This window comes from Trichosurus vulpecula, chromosome 2, assembly GCF_011100635.1.
Source record: "Trichosurus vulpecula isolate mTriVul1 chromosome 2, mTriVul1.pri, whole genome shotgun sequence".
Classification (NCBI taxonomy): Eukaryota; Metazoa; Chordata; class Mammalia; order Diprotodontia; family Phalangeridae; genus Trichosurus; species Trichosurus vulpecula.
The window spans coordinates 66,450,778-66,467,558 of NC_050574.1; the positions used below are offsets into that span (position 1 = coordinate 66,450,778).

Below are 16,781 nucleotides of genomic sequence, written 5' to 3' on the forward strand. Positions count from 1 at the left end.
TTTTAAAAACGATTCCTACTGATTGTAGAAAGTCTTTGATTCTATTGTGCCAGCTTGCAGCGGATGATCAATGCCAATGGTGACAGAGGTGTGCCATGTGATAATAATAATATTAACTGATATTTACATAGGGCTTTAAGGTCTGCAGAGCGTTTTACATGTTTTATGTCATTTGATCTTCACAATAGCCCAGTGAGGTAGGTTTATTATTCTCATTTTGCAGACAAGGAAGCTGAAGTTGAAAGGTCAAGAGACTTGCCCAGTTGCTAGTAACGTCTGAGAGTATTTGAACTCAGTTCTTCCTGACTCAGAGTCCAGCACTCTCTCCACTATCCCAGGCTAGTATTACAAGTACTCCTAGTGGTATAAATGCATTTCAGGGTGGTAAGGTTGGGGATCGATCAGTAAATCAATAATTATTCATTAAAGTACCTACTATGTGCCAGGTACTCAGGTTCTGGGGCTACAAACACAAAATGAAACCATCTCTGCCATCAAGAATTTTACATCTATTTGGGTGATGAAGGGTGTAATAACATTTCTTTTTCCCCACTTTTTATATTATTCTGTGTCTAGTGACAATATAGTAAATACACTTGTACTATCCATTTTCTGGTTTGGCCACTTGTACGTGAAAATAAATGCACCATTAGGAACTAAATATAGGAGATTAATTTAGAGACAAAGGAAGAGAATGGAACTGAATTAATAAACTGTATCCTCCCACAAATTTACACCATGGCCACATCTATGCTCCTATCAATCCCTCATCTGAAACCCCACTCCAATTTTACATGCCAATTTCTCCACAGAACCCAAGAAACTGTATCTTTGAGCAAGGCTTTTCCCATATTTGAGCCTCAGTTTCTTCAATTGTTAATTGACCTGGATAGCCCTTGATGTCTCCTGTAATGCTAACATTCTTGGATTCTATGATTGTAAATTGCTGAAGATTCTTAGGGTTCTGGAGCACAGTGTGACTATCCTTGTCCTAGAATAGCACTTCTATTTGTTCCATAAATAATCTTGTATATACTTACCTGTTTGCATGTTGTATATTTTGACATCTAGAACACTGCTTTGAACATATTAAATACTTAATAAATACTGATCGAATTGGATTGGATTTATAGAAAATGCACAATATGAAGAAAGGTGTGCTATATGTATGTGGGGTATAGATAATACAGGAACGATCTTGATATCCAAACCAAGGAGAGACAAAGCAGAGAAAGAGACTATAGATCAATTTCATTAATGAATATTGGTGCAAAAATTTTGACCAGAATTCTTGCAAGGAAACTATAGAAGTATAGCCAAAAAATAATCCACTATGGCAAAGTTGGATTCATACTAGAAAAAAATGGTTCAGCATGAAAGAAAGCAATTGGCATGATTAGTCACATAAACAACAAAGAAACAAAAATTATGTGATTATTTCAAAAGATACACAAAAATCTTTCCAAAAATATAACTCATTTATGTTTAAAAAATACGACTAACTACAAAGCATAGGAATGGAAGAACCTTTTCCTTCAGCTGATCTTTTTATGGCATGCTACCTATTCTCACCATCTTGGTTATCTTCTTCTAGAAGGTGCTCAGTTTTCTTACATCCTCACAGACAATGAAAATCTCATGCCCAGCCTGAACACAATTATCCAGATATGATCTGACCTATATCAGCATCTATTCCACATATCTATCTTGTGTGCAAAGATAGCATGAGAGATCTTTGTCAAATACTTCAGTGAAATCCAGGTAAACTGTATCTACTTCATTCCCTGACCTACCTGCCTAGCATTCCTTTCAAAAATGGAAAATGAGGTTAGTCTGGCACGACTTGTTTTTGGTGAACACAGGAACTCTTAGCGATCGATATTTATCTTTCTCAATGTTCACAAGCCATCTATAGCCCAGGCTACCATGACTCTGGGGTCCTTTACTATTTCTCATGCTCAGTGTCTACATATTTTCATGTTCAGTGTTTCTCATGTTCAACATCGAATCCACAGGTGATGAACCTCCATCCAGTGGTCATTCTAGCCATACTTAAGTCACATAAATCTAATAAAATGTTTAATCAAAACAGAAAACCTGAGGCAAGGTGAATAACAAAGGAAATGAATCATATAATTAGTATTCTCAGTACCCATTCCCAGACAGCTGCTGCCTCCCAACACTCCCCAAGGTAGCCAATGAGTCAGAGTCCCATCAATTCCCAAACATCCTAATCCCTTGAGAGAAGGAAATCATTCAGCTAAATTCATGGCTGGGTGTTAGGACGCTAGAGAGTAATGTCCACAAACAGTCTCTGCTTGATCATCTGCTTCTCAATCTCAAAGCAGCAGCTAGGATGCCCTTGGGTACCAAGGCTCCAAACGTAAGAGCCCAAGTATCTAACTCTCTCATTCACTGGATTCCACTCTCTGCAAGGTGGATTTCCTTTTCACATCACCAGTTTCCTAGCTTCCCTTCTTGCACCGCAGGTATCTTCTCAAGAAAATATCCATTCTCTTGTGTCTTGGAAACTCCAACAGGATTTCTGTAAATCTCTTCCAGCCCTATGCACTATATCCTGTGATCCTTTTAAGACTTTTTCACTAGAAGCTGAAAAACTTTCACACAAACTTATGGGAAATGCAGTCCTCCAAAGTAAACTTGGAAGCTACCTCTTCAACTCACTCTTCCTTACACATCTCTTTAAAAATATATTCGCTAGGTGGTGCAGTGACCCTGCACTGACCCTGGGGTCAGGAGGACCTGAGTTCAAATCTGACCTCAGACGCTTACTAGTTATGTGACTCTGGGCAAGTCACAATCCCAATTGCCTCTAAATATAGTGAAATCAAGATCATCAGTCTAAAGCCTGACTCTTCCCTTTTTTGAAAATCTGTACATCTATCCTTCTTTAGTTCTTTAGTACCTTTTCCACTTCTTTGAGTTTTCCTTTATAAAAAATTAAATGTTTTGTTATAAACAAATTAAATATCAGTACATACAACTATATCTGCTTAGTAATTATTTTCATTTAAATTTATTAATTTCAATGCTTAACATAACACTTAAATTTTTTTTTCCTCAAAGTCCTCATCCAGGTTTGTTATCCATTCAATCTCATTCATTTTTCCTCATATAATCACTGCTAGTATGTATTCCATCCTTCTGGTTTTGGTTTTCCAGTTTTGCATTATTTCATGAAGGTCTTTCCAGCTTTCTTTGTATTACTCATAATTGTCCACATTAATTGTATTATTCCATTGTAATGGTAATATTTCATTACATGAATGTGCCACAATTTATTTAACCATTCCTCTTCTGTTAGGCATTTGGGTTGTTTCCAGTTTACAATTATGTATAATGTTACTGTGAACTTTTTTGAACAGATAGCTCTGTTTTTGTGGAGTTTTGGTGACACTGTCAGGGTACATTTCCCACAATGGAATAATTGGTTCCAGAGGGAGGTTATTTTTGGTAGCTTTTCCTGTTTACTGCCAGATTGCTCTTTAGAAAGATTTTACAAGTTTGTGAGTCTACAGGTAATCAGTTACTGTACCTGTTTCTCCACAATCCTACCATCATTGTTTTCTTGCTTGTACCTGTTTTTTTTGCCCATATGACAGTAGTGAAATGGTACATTGAAGTTATTTCAATTTGTACTTCTTTGATTATTAGTGAGGTTGAATATTTTTCCCACATAATTATTGACCATTTGTTACCCACTTTAAAAACTGTTTATTCCTATCCTACGACACAGTCCTTCTGCCTCTTAGGATCCCAAGTTTCCTTGAACGCTCAGCTCAGATGCCAGCTCTAACATGAGACATTTCCTAATCCCCCTGGATGCTAGTACTTCCTTCAAAAAATTACCCTGTGAGGAGGGAGAGCATTCCAGACTGGGAAGAGGATGGGGAGAATGAAGAAAATGCAAAGTCATGGAGGTGGGAGATGGAGTGGGAGGATCAGCAAATACTCCAGTATAGCTGAGTTATAGCGCATGTGGAGGAGAATAAATTGTAAGAAGACTGGAAAAGTTGGAAGGTGCCAGCCTATGAAGGGCTTTAAGGGTCAGAGACAGGAGTTTATATTTGATACTAGAGCTAATAGAGAGTCATTGCAGTTTATTGCTCATACCTGAACTATAGGAAAATCACTTTGGCAGCTGAATGAAATATGGATTAGAATGAGAGGAAGCTTAAGGGAGTGAGACCAATTAAGAGGCTATTATAGTATTAGGGTTAAAGATAATAAGGGCCTGGATCAGAACAGTGGCCATGTGAGTGGAGAGAAAGAGATGTACAGGAGAGATGTAGTGAAGGTAGAAACTTTGAAATCTGTTCATAGATTGTATACATGGGCTAAGTGAGGCATCCAGGATGACACCGAGGTTTCAAAGGTGGTTGACTTGGGAGGATGGTGATGTCTTCAACAGTAATAAGAGAGTTTTCAAGAAAGAAGGGCTTGGAGAGGAAGAAAATTGATTGTGTTTTTGTTATGTTGAGTTAGACATGCCTACAGAATGTCTAGTTGGAGACATCTAAGGAGCTGTTAATGATATGGGAATAGAGCTCAGCACAGAGATTAGGGCTGGATATGTACATCTGAGAAACATCTGCTTAGAGACTGTAGTTTAGCCTAGGGGAGCTGATGAGATAGTATGGAGTGAAAAGAGAAGAGGGTCCAAGGCCAACACATTTGGGGGATGCCTGCTGTTAGCAGGAGTGACCTGGATGAAGATCCAGCAAGGGACACTGAGGAGCAGCCAGATGAGGTAGGAGGAGAGCCAGGAGAGGGCAATGGCAGGGAAACTTTAGAGAGGAGAGAGAATCAAGGAGAAGAGGGTGGTTGACAGTGTCAAAAGGCTGCAGAGGTCAACATGGATGAAGACTGAGAAAAGGCCATTAAATTTGGGGATTAAGAGATCATTAGTAACTTTGGAGAAGGCAGTTTCAGTTGGAGGATGAGGCCGAGAAACAAGACTGCAGAGAATTAAGAGACTGAGAGGAGAGGAAGTGGAGGCAGCAATTTCAGATGACCTTCTCAAGGAGTCCAGCTACAAAAGGAAGAAGAGATAAAGGGTGATAGCTAGTGGGCTTAGACAGATCAAATGAGGGCAAAATTCATCTGGAAGAACAAGAGGTCTAGAATATCTAGGGTATTAATGAAAAGAAGTGCTAGGGAAGGTGGCCTAGCCATACCAGATATTAAACTGTACTATAAAGCAGCAGTCATCAAAACTACCTGGTACTGGCTAAGAAACAGAGCTGTGGATCAGTGGAATAGGATAGGTACACAAGACACAGTACTCAACAACTATAGCAATCTACTCTTTGATAAACCCAAAGAATCCAGCTTCTGGGCTAATAATTCACTATTTCACAAAAACTGCTGGGAAAATTGGAAAATGGTAGGGCAGAAACTGGGTATAGGCCAATATCTTACATCATATACCAAAATAAAGTCAAAATGGGTTCATGATTTAGGAATAAAGGCTGATACTATAAGCAATTTGGGAGAGCAAGGAATAGTTTACCTATCAGATTTATGGAAAAACAAAGAATTCATGACACAAGAGATAGAGAGGATTACAAAATGCAAAATGGATAATTTTGATTATGTTAAATTGAAATGTTTTTGTATAAAAAACGCCAATGCAACAAAGATTAGGAGGGAAGCAGAAAATTGGGAGAAAATCTTTACAACCAGAGTCTCTGATAAAGGCCTCATCTCTAAAATATACAGGGAACTGAGTCAAATTTATAGGAATACAAGTCATTCCCCAATTGGGAAATGGTCAAAGGATATGAACAGACAGTTTTCAAAGCAAGAAATTAAAGATATCTATAGGCATATGAAAAAATACTCGAAATCACTACTGATTAGAGAAATGCAAATCAAAACAACTCTTAGGTACCACATCTCACATGTCAGATTGGCTAAAATGACAAAACAGGAAAATGATAAATGCTGGAGAGGATGTGGGAAAATTGGAACATTGTTACATTGCTGGTGGAGTTGTGAGCTGATCCAGTCATTGTGGAGAGCAGTTTGGAAGTATGCCCAAAGGGCTATAGAAATGCTCATATCCTTTGAGCCAGCAATACCACTTCTGGGGTTGTATCCCAAAGAGATCACACAAGTGGGAAAAGGACCCATATGTACAAAAATGTTTATAGTGGCTCTTTTTGTAGTAGCAAAGAATCGGAAATCAAGGGGATGCCCGTCAATTGGGGAATGGCTGAATAAGTTGTGGTATATGGAGGTAATGGAATACTATTGTGTGATAAGAAATGGGGATGATACGGACTTCATAATAACCTGGGAAAATCCTACACAATATAATGCTGAGTGAGCGGAGCAGAACCAAGAGAACATCATACACAACCACAGATATATGATGACTAACCCTGGTGGACTTCGCTCTTCTCAGCAATACAAGGTGCAAGGACAACTCCAAGGGACTCATGATGGAGAGAGCTATCTACATCCAGAGAAAGACCTATGAAGTATGAGTGCAGATTGAGGCACACTGTTTACTCTCCTTTTTTTCCCTTTGTCTTTTTTTCTCTTTTGTTTGTTTTTGGGTTTTTTTGGTTTTGTTTCTTCCTTCTCCTGATTCATTCCATTGGTCATAATTCTTCTTTACAACTTGACTATTGCGTAAATAAGTTCAATGAGATGTTATATGTACAAGATATATGGGATTCCATGCCGTCTTGGGAAGGGAAGGGAGAGTGGGGGAAGAAAATCTGGAACTCAAAATTATATGGAACTGAGCATTGTAAATTAAAAATAAAAAAATCTTAATTATAAAAAATAAAAAATAAAGAGGAGGGATGCATGAGCTTGTTGCCCCAGGCAAACTGAGGCATGGGGAAGACCTGAATTTAGAAAGGCCAAGGTTATCCACTGCATCCCAGGCCATCGCCAGTCATCTTGACTTTTGTCTTGCTACTGGACTTCTCTGGAGGAGAGAATGAGGCTGATGACTGTGTGCAGCACGGTCTCATTTTTTAAAAATGTTATTTTATTTTTAATTTATGGAATAAAACAAGCATTTCCATAATACAGTATAATAAAAAGATGATTGCACATCAAACTGCAAATCTATTATATGCAACTTGCTATTTCTTTTAAATATACAACAAAGTTAACATGTAAATTTCTTTGTTTTTCTTCCTTCTCCCCACCCCACCTACAAGATGGTCCCCATCAGACACAAATAGGTATATAGCTAGATAGATATAGATATAGTTATATATATTATATATATAATTATTCTATATATAATTCTATTTATCAATTCTTTCTCTGAATGCAGATAGCATCTTTCTTCATATGTCCTATTTTATAGTTAATTTGCATATTTATAATAATCAAAATGGCTCAAAGTCATTCTTAAAACAATATTGCTGTCACTAGATACAACGTCCTCTCGGTTCTGCTCATTTCACTTTTCATTATTTTGTGTAAAGCTTCCCATGTTTTTCTAAGATCACTGAGCTCATCATTTCTTATAGAACAGTAGTATTCTATCACAATCATATACCACAACTTGTTTAGCCAGTCCCCCTTTGATGGGCATCCCCACAAATTCCAGTTCTTTGCCACCACAAACAGAGCTACTATAGACATTTTAGAACATATAGGTTCTTTTCCTTTTTCCCTAATCATCTTTGGAAATAGACCCAGTAGTGGTATTGCTGGGTCAAAGGGTTTAGGCAGTTTAATAACTTTTTGAGCACAATTCCCGACTGCCCTCCAAAATGGTTGGATCAGTTCACAGTTTCACCAACAATGAGTTAGTGTCCCCAATTTTTCCATATCTCCTCCAATAGTTGTCTAACTTCTGCCTCACTTAAATCCAATTCACATGCAAGTCAAGATATCACCCTCGTGATGTCATTGGTCCTCTTCAAGAATGAAGGGAGAACAACAAGAAAAAAGGAAGGAGTCAATAGACAGGAAGAGATTGATGATAAGAGAGAGAGAGCAGGGTTTGATCATGGGGATAAGCCGCTTGAGAAGACAAAAGGGGTTGGGATAGGAGGTTCATGTGGCTTCCTAGCCCTTGGCATGGAGAACCACTTTTTCATTTGAGGTAGGGTGATGTGAGATGAGGAGGGGAGAATAAGGAGCTTTCAAGTAATGGCCTCAATTTTTTTGCGAAGTATGAATCAAGATCCTCCTCTGAAAAGAAGAGAATGGAATGGAGTAAACATTTGTATAGGGAAGGGAGTTCAGTGAGGAGGGATGAAAAGGTTTGGAATACCCTATGCAGTTAATGGGATAGTAAATCCATTACAGAGATGTGGAATGATTGCCTTGGTGTCATGACTTCCTTTCTGGTCCTTCTCAGGTCTGTTCCACCTCCACAAAGGCCACCTCGCCCCTCTTCTCTCCTTTCACCTCCCCTTTTACATGCCTTCTTCCCCAATAGAATGTAAGCTCTCAGTTTAGCACAACAGCTGGGCCACAGTAAGCACTTAAACGTACCTTGTCTATTGGTGTCAAGATCTATCATAATAGCTAGCGCTTATGTAAAAATGCTCTGAGGTTTGCATATATATATGTGTGTGTGTGTGTCTGTATGTATATACATACATATATATATATGTATATAATCTCATTTGATCCTCACAACTCTGGGAGGTGACTATTATTGTCACCATTTTGCGGTTGAGGAGACTGAGGCAGACAGAGGCTAAGCAATGTGCCTAGGGTCCCACAGCTAATAAGTGCCTGAGGCTGCATTTTAATGAAGGTTACCCTGATTCCAGGCCCAGAGCTCTATTCACTGTGCCAACTATTTCTATCTATCCATCTATCTATCTATCTATCTATCTATCTATCTATCTATCTGTCTATCTATTTATCTATCTATCTATCTATCTGGCTGTCTGTCTATCTGGCTGTTTGTCTCTATCTTTATCTCTTTTTCTCTCTCTTTCTTTCTCTGTGTCTCTGTCTCTTTGTCCATCTCTCTGTGTTTCTCTGTCAGCCTCCCTGTCTATGTCTTTCTCTGTTTCTCTGTCTCTCTGTGTCTCTCTGTCTCTGCCTCCCCACCTTTGTCTTTCTATTTCTCTGTGTCTGTCTTACTCTATGTCTGTCTCTGTCTGTCTGTCTCTGTCTATCTCTGTTTGTCTCTGTCTGCCTCTGTCTCTCTGTGTCTCTCTTACTCTGTCTCTGTGTCTCTGTCTCTCTATCTCTGTTCCTCTGTCCCTATCTGTCTCTGTCTCTGTCTCCATCTTTGTCTTTCTGTTTCTCTGTGTCTCTGTCTGTCTCTGTCTCTGTTTCTCTGTCTCTGTCTCTGTTTCTCTGTCTCTGTCTCTGCCTCCCTGTCTTTGTCTTTCTGTTTCTCTGTGTCTGTGTCTCTGTGTCTGTCTGTCTCTCTGTCTCTGTCTCTCTCGGCAGTGAGGGCCCATAACATAAATGATGGTGGACCTAATCAGCATGGTTTTATGGTTGCCTCAAGGTTCCCTTCAGAAGCACATGAAGAGGAGCAAAGGAGGTAGATGGCAGGCATAATCCAAAGTTGGACTTTGACAAGATGTGATTGGAAATAGGACAAGAGGACCAAGGATCCAAGTGCAGAGGATAGCATACAGTTGAACTGGCTCAGCAAGGAGTTGAGATAGAGAAGGGAAGAGAGCCTAGCCAATGTGAGGTGATAGACTGGGGAAGAACTGAAGAGTACAGGGATCAGAGGTCATGGTGAGGATGAGCAGGATTAGGGGAGATAAGGCATAGGTAAAGATGGAATGATAAAAAATGATGAGCAGATAAAGGAATTTTGGAGGCCTAGCAGTACTTCACCTCAAATTAAACTAAAAAGCAGCAATCATCACAATTACTTAGTACTGGTTAAAAAAATAGAGAAATTAGCCAGTAGAATAGATTAGGTATATAACATACAGAAGCAAACAAGCCTAGTAGCCTAGTACTCTATAAGCCCGAAGACTCCGGTTACTGGGGTAAAGACTCACCCAACTACCAAGGCTGCTTGGAAAACTGGAAAGCAGCCAGGCAGAAATTAGACATATTCCAGCAACTCATACCACATATCAAAATAAGCTCCAAATAGATGTATGACTTAGATATAAAAGGTCATATCATAAAGAAATTAGAGGAATGAGAAAGTAATTACCTTTCAGATCTGGGGATAGGGGAAGAGTTCATGACCAAACAAAGGATAGAGAGAATCACAGAAACTAAAATAAATCATTTTGAGTACACAAAATTTTAAAAATTGTACAAAGTTTGTAAATGTGGTTAAAATTAGAATGGAAGCAGTTAACTGGAAAAATATCTTCGCACCAAGTTTCTCTGATAAAGGTCTAATTTCCAAAATATATGAGACTGCTTCGAATTTATAAGAGTAAGAGCCATTCCCCAATTAAATAAATGGTCAGGAAAACCCAGAGAACTCTCACATTTTCGTTGCCGTGGAGCATCCTCTCGTAATCTCCTTTACAAATGGGCTCCGTGGCCTAGTGCCCCCTTCCCCCGAGCCAGGTCACCCATGATCGTCCGCCGCAGCCTGCTGCCTGACAGGGGCTGCTCGGGAGCCCCCACTAAGGTTTACATCATCATAAGAAGAACAAGCAACATGGCAGCAATCCCGTCCAGCGGTTCACTTGTAGCAACCCATGACTACTACCAAAGGCGTCTGGGTTCCACTTCCAGCAACAGCTCCTGTGGAAGTGCTGAGTACTCTGGGGAAGTGATCCCCCACCATCCTGGTCTTCCCAAATCAGACCCAGGCCACTGGTGGGCAAGCTTCTTCTTCGGGAATTCGAGTCATCTGTTCATGACAACTGTATTGGAATCCCCAGGACACTCAGGAACTTTCCAGGTTGCTCATGGCACGATCACCTGTGACCTGGCTCAGGAGGCCATGAGGAAGCAGTATGTCAGCGAGCCCAGCAAGACCAGCACTGGGCCTTCTGCATGAGCAGCAGCAACCTCCTTGCTGCTCCTCGCTTCTGAAGTGTGCTGGGCATCAGAGCCCATTTCCCCCTCCCCTCCCCTCCTTCCCTCTCCCACCTATTCCCTTAGAATAGATAGACTGCTTAAGTGTAGAAGTAGTTGTGTTGTGTGTGTGGTTTTTTTTAAAAGGAAAACAAAAGCAAAACACCAAAAAACGAGTAAAAGAAAGCACACTATTATTGTTTGTTACTATCTGAATCACCTATGTGCTTTTCAGCAGCCTCAGTAACTTGTTTACTTTGTACTCAACAGAAACTAATAAACTTTGAGCAGCCCTTTAAAAAAAATAAATGGTCAGGCTATGAACAGACAATTTTCAATGGAAGACATCTAAGGTATAGACAGTCATATGAAAAGACACTCCATATCACTATTACAGAAATGAAAGTAAAGCAAATATAAGGTTCACCCCATACCCATCATATTGGCAAAGATGGAAATAAAAGAAAATGACAAATGATGGAGGGACTGTGGGAAAACAGGGGTACTAATGTACTGTTGGTAGATTTGTGAATTGGTAAGGCAATTTAGGACTATATTCAAGAAGTCATTAGACTGTTTATATCCTTTGACCTAGTAATAACACTACTAGGCCCAAAGAGATCAAAGATAGAGGGAAAAGACACACATGTACTCAAATATTTATAACATCTGTTTTGCGGCAGCAAGGAATTGGAATTCGTCTGTCAATTAGGAAACAGCTGAACAAATTATGGCGTATAAATGTAATGGAATATTATTGCACTGTAAGAAATGAACACAGGGATAATTATGGAGAAACCTGGGAAGATATATATGACCTAATACAAAATGAAATGAGGAGAACCAAGAGAACAATTTATAAGATAGCAAGGACAATGTGAAGACAAACGATTTGGAAAGGCATAAGAACTCTGATCACCAAGCGCCATTCTAGACAACTAATGAAATATGCTACCCACCTTCTAACAAAGATGATGGACTCAAGATGCAATATGAAGATGCAATATGCAATATGCAAGAAACATAGATTCTTTTTGGACATGGCCAATGAGGGAATTTGTTTTGTTTGACTATGGATATTTGTAAAGAGGGCTGTACTTTTCTATTCAGTGGGCAGGGGTGGGGTATGGAAAAGGTTGAAGGTAGAAGGAGCCTCAGGATAGGGTTGCCAAATGACAATAAAAGCATGAGAAGAGAACAGAAGAAAGGCCAAAGGGAATCACAGACAAGTAGGACAGCTTTGAAAGTTATGTTCTGAATTCATTATATACTGAAAAAGAAAATCAAGACCAACATAGCATGGATTCACAGTTTTGTGTGTAATTCCTTTCTTCTGTTCCGCAATATAAATGGAAATGCTTGTTTTATTTGGTGTTTAAGTTCAGGATATAAAACAATTAAATAAAGAAATTTAGGAGTTCATGAGCATGAAAGCAAATTATTTGTGAGTGATGGATGACAAGATCTGTGTGTTTCTGAAGTGCAGTGGAAATATCAGTAGTTTGAGAGAATTGAGTCTATTGAAGAGTTGGGAAGTTAGGAGAGCATCAATATGTATATAAAAGCCCCCCTAGTATAAGGGCAGGAGATATATTTATAATATCTTTTTCTAATTCTATTAAAAAATTCCTCAGTCTTTTGATTGGAATTACATTAAATATATAAATCAATTTGGGGAATAACGTCATTTTTACTCTATGAATGTGATCTATTTATAAACATTGAATGTTACTCCAATTGTCTGAGCTGTCCTTTATTTTGGTAATTATAGTTTTATATCTTTCCGTATACATGTCCTGTGCTTTCCTAGGTAGGCTAATTGCCAAATATTAGATGACTTTTATTCTTATAAATGAAATGGAGCTTCTTTTTTATTACATTTTCTTCATCTTTATTACTAATAAGAATGCAAATTTTTGTGGGTTAATCTCATATTCTGAGATGTTTCTGAACTAATTTATTGTCCTCATTAACTTTTTTTGGTAGAAACAGTTGGATTTTCTAGCTACGCTACCATGTCATCTGCAAATAATCATATATTTAACTCTTTACTTCCAATGTTAACCTTGCTAATATTTTTTCCATTTCTTATTATATTTGCTAGAATTTCTACTACTGTGACAAATGGTATTGAAATATTGGAACTTAAACAGTCCAAGAGGCAACATGGCATAATGGATAGGGCTCTGGCCTTGGGGTTATGAAAGTCTAGGTTCAGATTCCGCCCCCCCCCCCGCCCCGACTTGGTAGATGTGTGACACTTGACAAGACACTTAATTTTTCTGTGCCTCAGTTTCCTCATCTGTAAAATGAAGGTTTAGACTCAATGATCCCTCACATCTCTAAAACCATGATTCTATAAATAAAAATGTCAATAGTTCCATGAGTTTTCAAAGAGCACTGGGGATGGCTCAGCTATCATATCTGCAAGTCATTTCAATACCTTAGGTTGTAGTTGCTCCGGCTCTAGAGGGTTGAACTCACAGAGTGCTACCAGGTAAACTCCTCCTATCTTTGGTCTAATCTCCCTATTGGTCATTTTTATTCAGCCATTTCCAGTCCAAAGATCATTCTCCTTGGCAGAGAAAAAGGAAACAGGAAAAGATTTGAGTAGTTCTGCCTTCACCTGGTCAACCATTATCATTGTCCTTTTCATCCTGAGCAGTGGTTCTATCCCTTCTTTGACCCTTGTCTTTCCCAAAAGGTAGATTTTACACAACCCCTTTTGTTTCCTGATCACCTCAGCTCATTCTGAGCATCAGCATCTTTGACACTTCTTGGGTCTGTGCCATGCTTTCACCTTCATTTTCAATTACCTTCCTTGCTTATCTTCTCCACATAGTTCTTTCTAAAAATGTTTGTCAATGAGTTACCCGTGCACTCCGTCCAAGCATTCTCTCCTTTGCTTCTTTTTGTAATTGTTTTGCTTTTCATGAAAAGCAGTAATGAGAGAATTTGCTGACACTTCTTAGACAAGCCCAGGTCATAACTGGCAGCTCCCAGAAGGTGTATGACCTCACTGCCTCCCAAGTCCCCCTGCCTTCTCCCACCAACGCCATTCTTTGACTCTAAGAGTATAGACAATTGAGGTCACAATTTTTTAAAATTGATTTTTATTAACATAATTTATTTTTATATCACTTAGATTTTCCCCCTTTATTCCACACCCTCCCTATCCCTTCCTGAGAGCCAATCCCTTGTAACAAAAGTCTTTTTTTTAAAGAAAAAAGAGAAAGAGAAAAACAATCAGCAAAACCAAGCAATACATTGAAAAACAACTAACATTATATGCAATGAAAGCTGTGTGTGTGTGTGTGTGTGTGTGTGTGTGTGCAGGGGAGTTACCTCATATCCCAGCTTTGGAGTCAAGCTTGTTCTTTATAATTTTGTAGCATTCATTTTCTTTTTCTTTCTTTCTTTTTTTTTCTCTTTTTTTAGAGGGGGAAGGGAGGGCAATTGGGGTTAAGTGACTTGCCCAAGGTCACACAGCTTAGTGTGTCAAGTGTCTGAGGCTGGATTTGAACTCAGGTCCTCCTGACTCCAGGGCCAGTGCTCTCCTCACTGCACCACCCAGCTGCCCCTGTAGCATTCATTTTCAGTTGTTACTTGGTCACTTTTTCTGTTTACATTGCTGTTGACGTTGTGTACAGGCATACATCCGAGATATTGTAGGTTCAGTTCCAGACCACTGCAGTAAAGCGAGTATCTCAATAAAGTGAGTCATAAGAATTTTTTGCTTTCCCAATGTATATGTTATATTCACATTATATGGTAGTCTATTAAGTATGTGATAATATCATGTCTAAAACACTGTACAAACCATAATTAAGAAAATACTTTATTGCTAAAAAATGCTTACCACCATCTGGGCCTTCAGTGAGTCATAATCTTTTTGCTGGTGGAGGGTCTTGCCTCCATGTAGATGGCTGCTGACTGATCAGGGTGGTGATAGCTAAAGGTGGGGGTGACTGTGGCAATTTCTTAAAATAAGACAACAGTGAAGTTTTCCGCATGGGTTGACTCTTCCTTTCACTTAAATACTTAGAGGCCATTGTGGGGTTATTAACTGGCCTAATTTTAATATTGTTGTGTCTCAGGGAACAGAGGACAGGAAGAGAGACGGGAAATAGCCAGTCAGTAGAGCAGTCGGAACACACGTGTCGATGTGTCGATTAAGTTTGCCATTTTACATGGCGCCCCAAAACAATTACAATAGAAACACCAAAGATCACTGATCACAGATCACCAAAACAGACGTAATAATAATTTTAAAAGTTTGAAATATTGTGAGAATTACCAAAATGTGACACAGAGACACGATGTGACCACATGGTGTTGAAAAAGTGGTGCTGATAGACTTGATTGATGCAGGGTTGCCACAAACCCTCAATTTGTTAAAAAAAAAAGCAAACAGCAAGGCGGCCTATCTACTGTTTTCTTGGCTCTGCTCACTTCATTCTACATCAGTTCATGTGGGATTTTCCACACATCTCTGTTTTTCATCAAACTCATAATTTGTTACAACACAGTAATATTGTATTATATTTGTGTATCACAATTTGTTTAGCCATTCCCCCAATCAACAGGCATCTACTTTGTTTCCATTTCTTTGCTATTGCAAAAAGTTCTGTGATAAATGTATTGGTTGCTATGAAACCTGTCTTTTTTTTTTGCCAGTGACAGCCTTGGAGTATATCCCTAGCAGTGCAGCGAGGGGCTGGATCAAAGGTCTTTTAGCCACTTCATTTTCATAACTCCAAATTGCTTTCCAGAACACACAGGTAAAATAAATCCACAGTTCCACTAGCAATGTATCAATGGACCTTTCTTTCTACAACCTCAACATTGATTACTCCCATCTTTTGTTATCTTTACCCATTTTCTGGGTGTGAGGCCAAACCTCAGGGTTGTTCTGATCTGTTCTTCTCTTATTATTAATGACTTGGAGCATTCTTTCATAGTGGCTGTGAATACTTTGTAATTCTTCTGAGAAAAGGCCACAGGTTTTTATTGTTAGCTCTTTTCTTAGATTTTAACTTTTGGGAATTTGTCGGGGTAAAATTTTTTAAAATATGCTTTAGCTTCCAATTTCTACAATCCCTAGCTTGGCATATCTATTTATTTGCATATTCACACATATACATACATATATATCTATATATACATCTGTATATATATATTCAGACACATATACATACACACACATATGTGTATACGCATGTGTATATATAATCCTAAGGGTCACTACGTTACGTTTATGCTTAATGAAGTAGATTCCAAAGGCCCCAAGTTTATACTAATTCTGTCTTTGGAAGCATAGCTATGAAACATATAAATGGCTCATGATGATGCCCCGCCCCCCCAATTAGAGAATGAAAACTCTGACAATGGGCTAAGGGGTTGATATTCCAGCCCAATACTAGGAAAAGTCCCTGTCTCTTATATAGCTCCCAGAAGTGTCCAGTGTCTTCATGATACAAGCAAAAGACAATGCAAGGACAGGGTCAACCACAGGGATTGATGAGAAACAGTGTTAGGTCAATCAGATGTGGTCTTTAACAGAATATAAAGGGCATAGTGAGTAATGGGTGTCAATTGTACTCCTCTGAAATCAGGCAGGAGAACTGGATGAGATGATGACTTCAGTGCCTCTATGTCTGTTTTTGCTTTTAGAACTCTGGTTATCTGAGCAAGTACTGTTGATAAAAACACAATTCCTCTCTCATAGTCTTTCTTGGAAGCTTGGAACTAAAAGAGAAATGAACTGCAGATGCTGCTGCTATCAGCTATGACAGTCTTGACGCTGTTCT

General features: G+C 38.9%; 1 protein-coding gene across 1 annotated transcript; it reads left to right on the forward strand.

Annotated features, from left to right (window-relative positions):
* Positions 1-10,557: 10,557 nt before the first annotated feature.
* On the forward strand, positions 10,558-10,954 carry LOC118839883 (pancreatic progenitor cell differentiation and proliferation factor-like). The gene has a single exon (XM_036747387.1). It carries the CDS (start codon positions 10,610-10,612, stop codon positions 10,952-10,954), a length of 345 nt encoding a protein of 114 aa, XP_036603282.1. The 5' UTR covers positions 10,558-10,609.
* Positions 10,955-16,781: the final 5,827 nt, after the last annotated feature.

Bases quoted from the DNA above. Each gene is read 5' to 3' on its own strand.
- LOC118839883 (XM_036747387.1), top strand. From the start codon at position 10,610: ATGGCAGCAATCCCGTCCAGCGGTTCACTTGTAGCAACCCATGACTAC.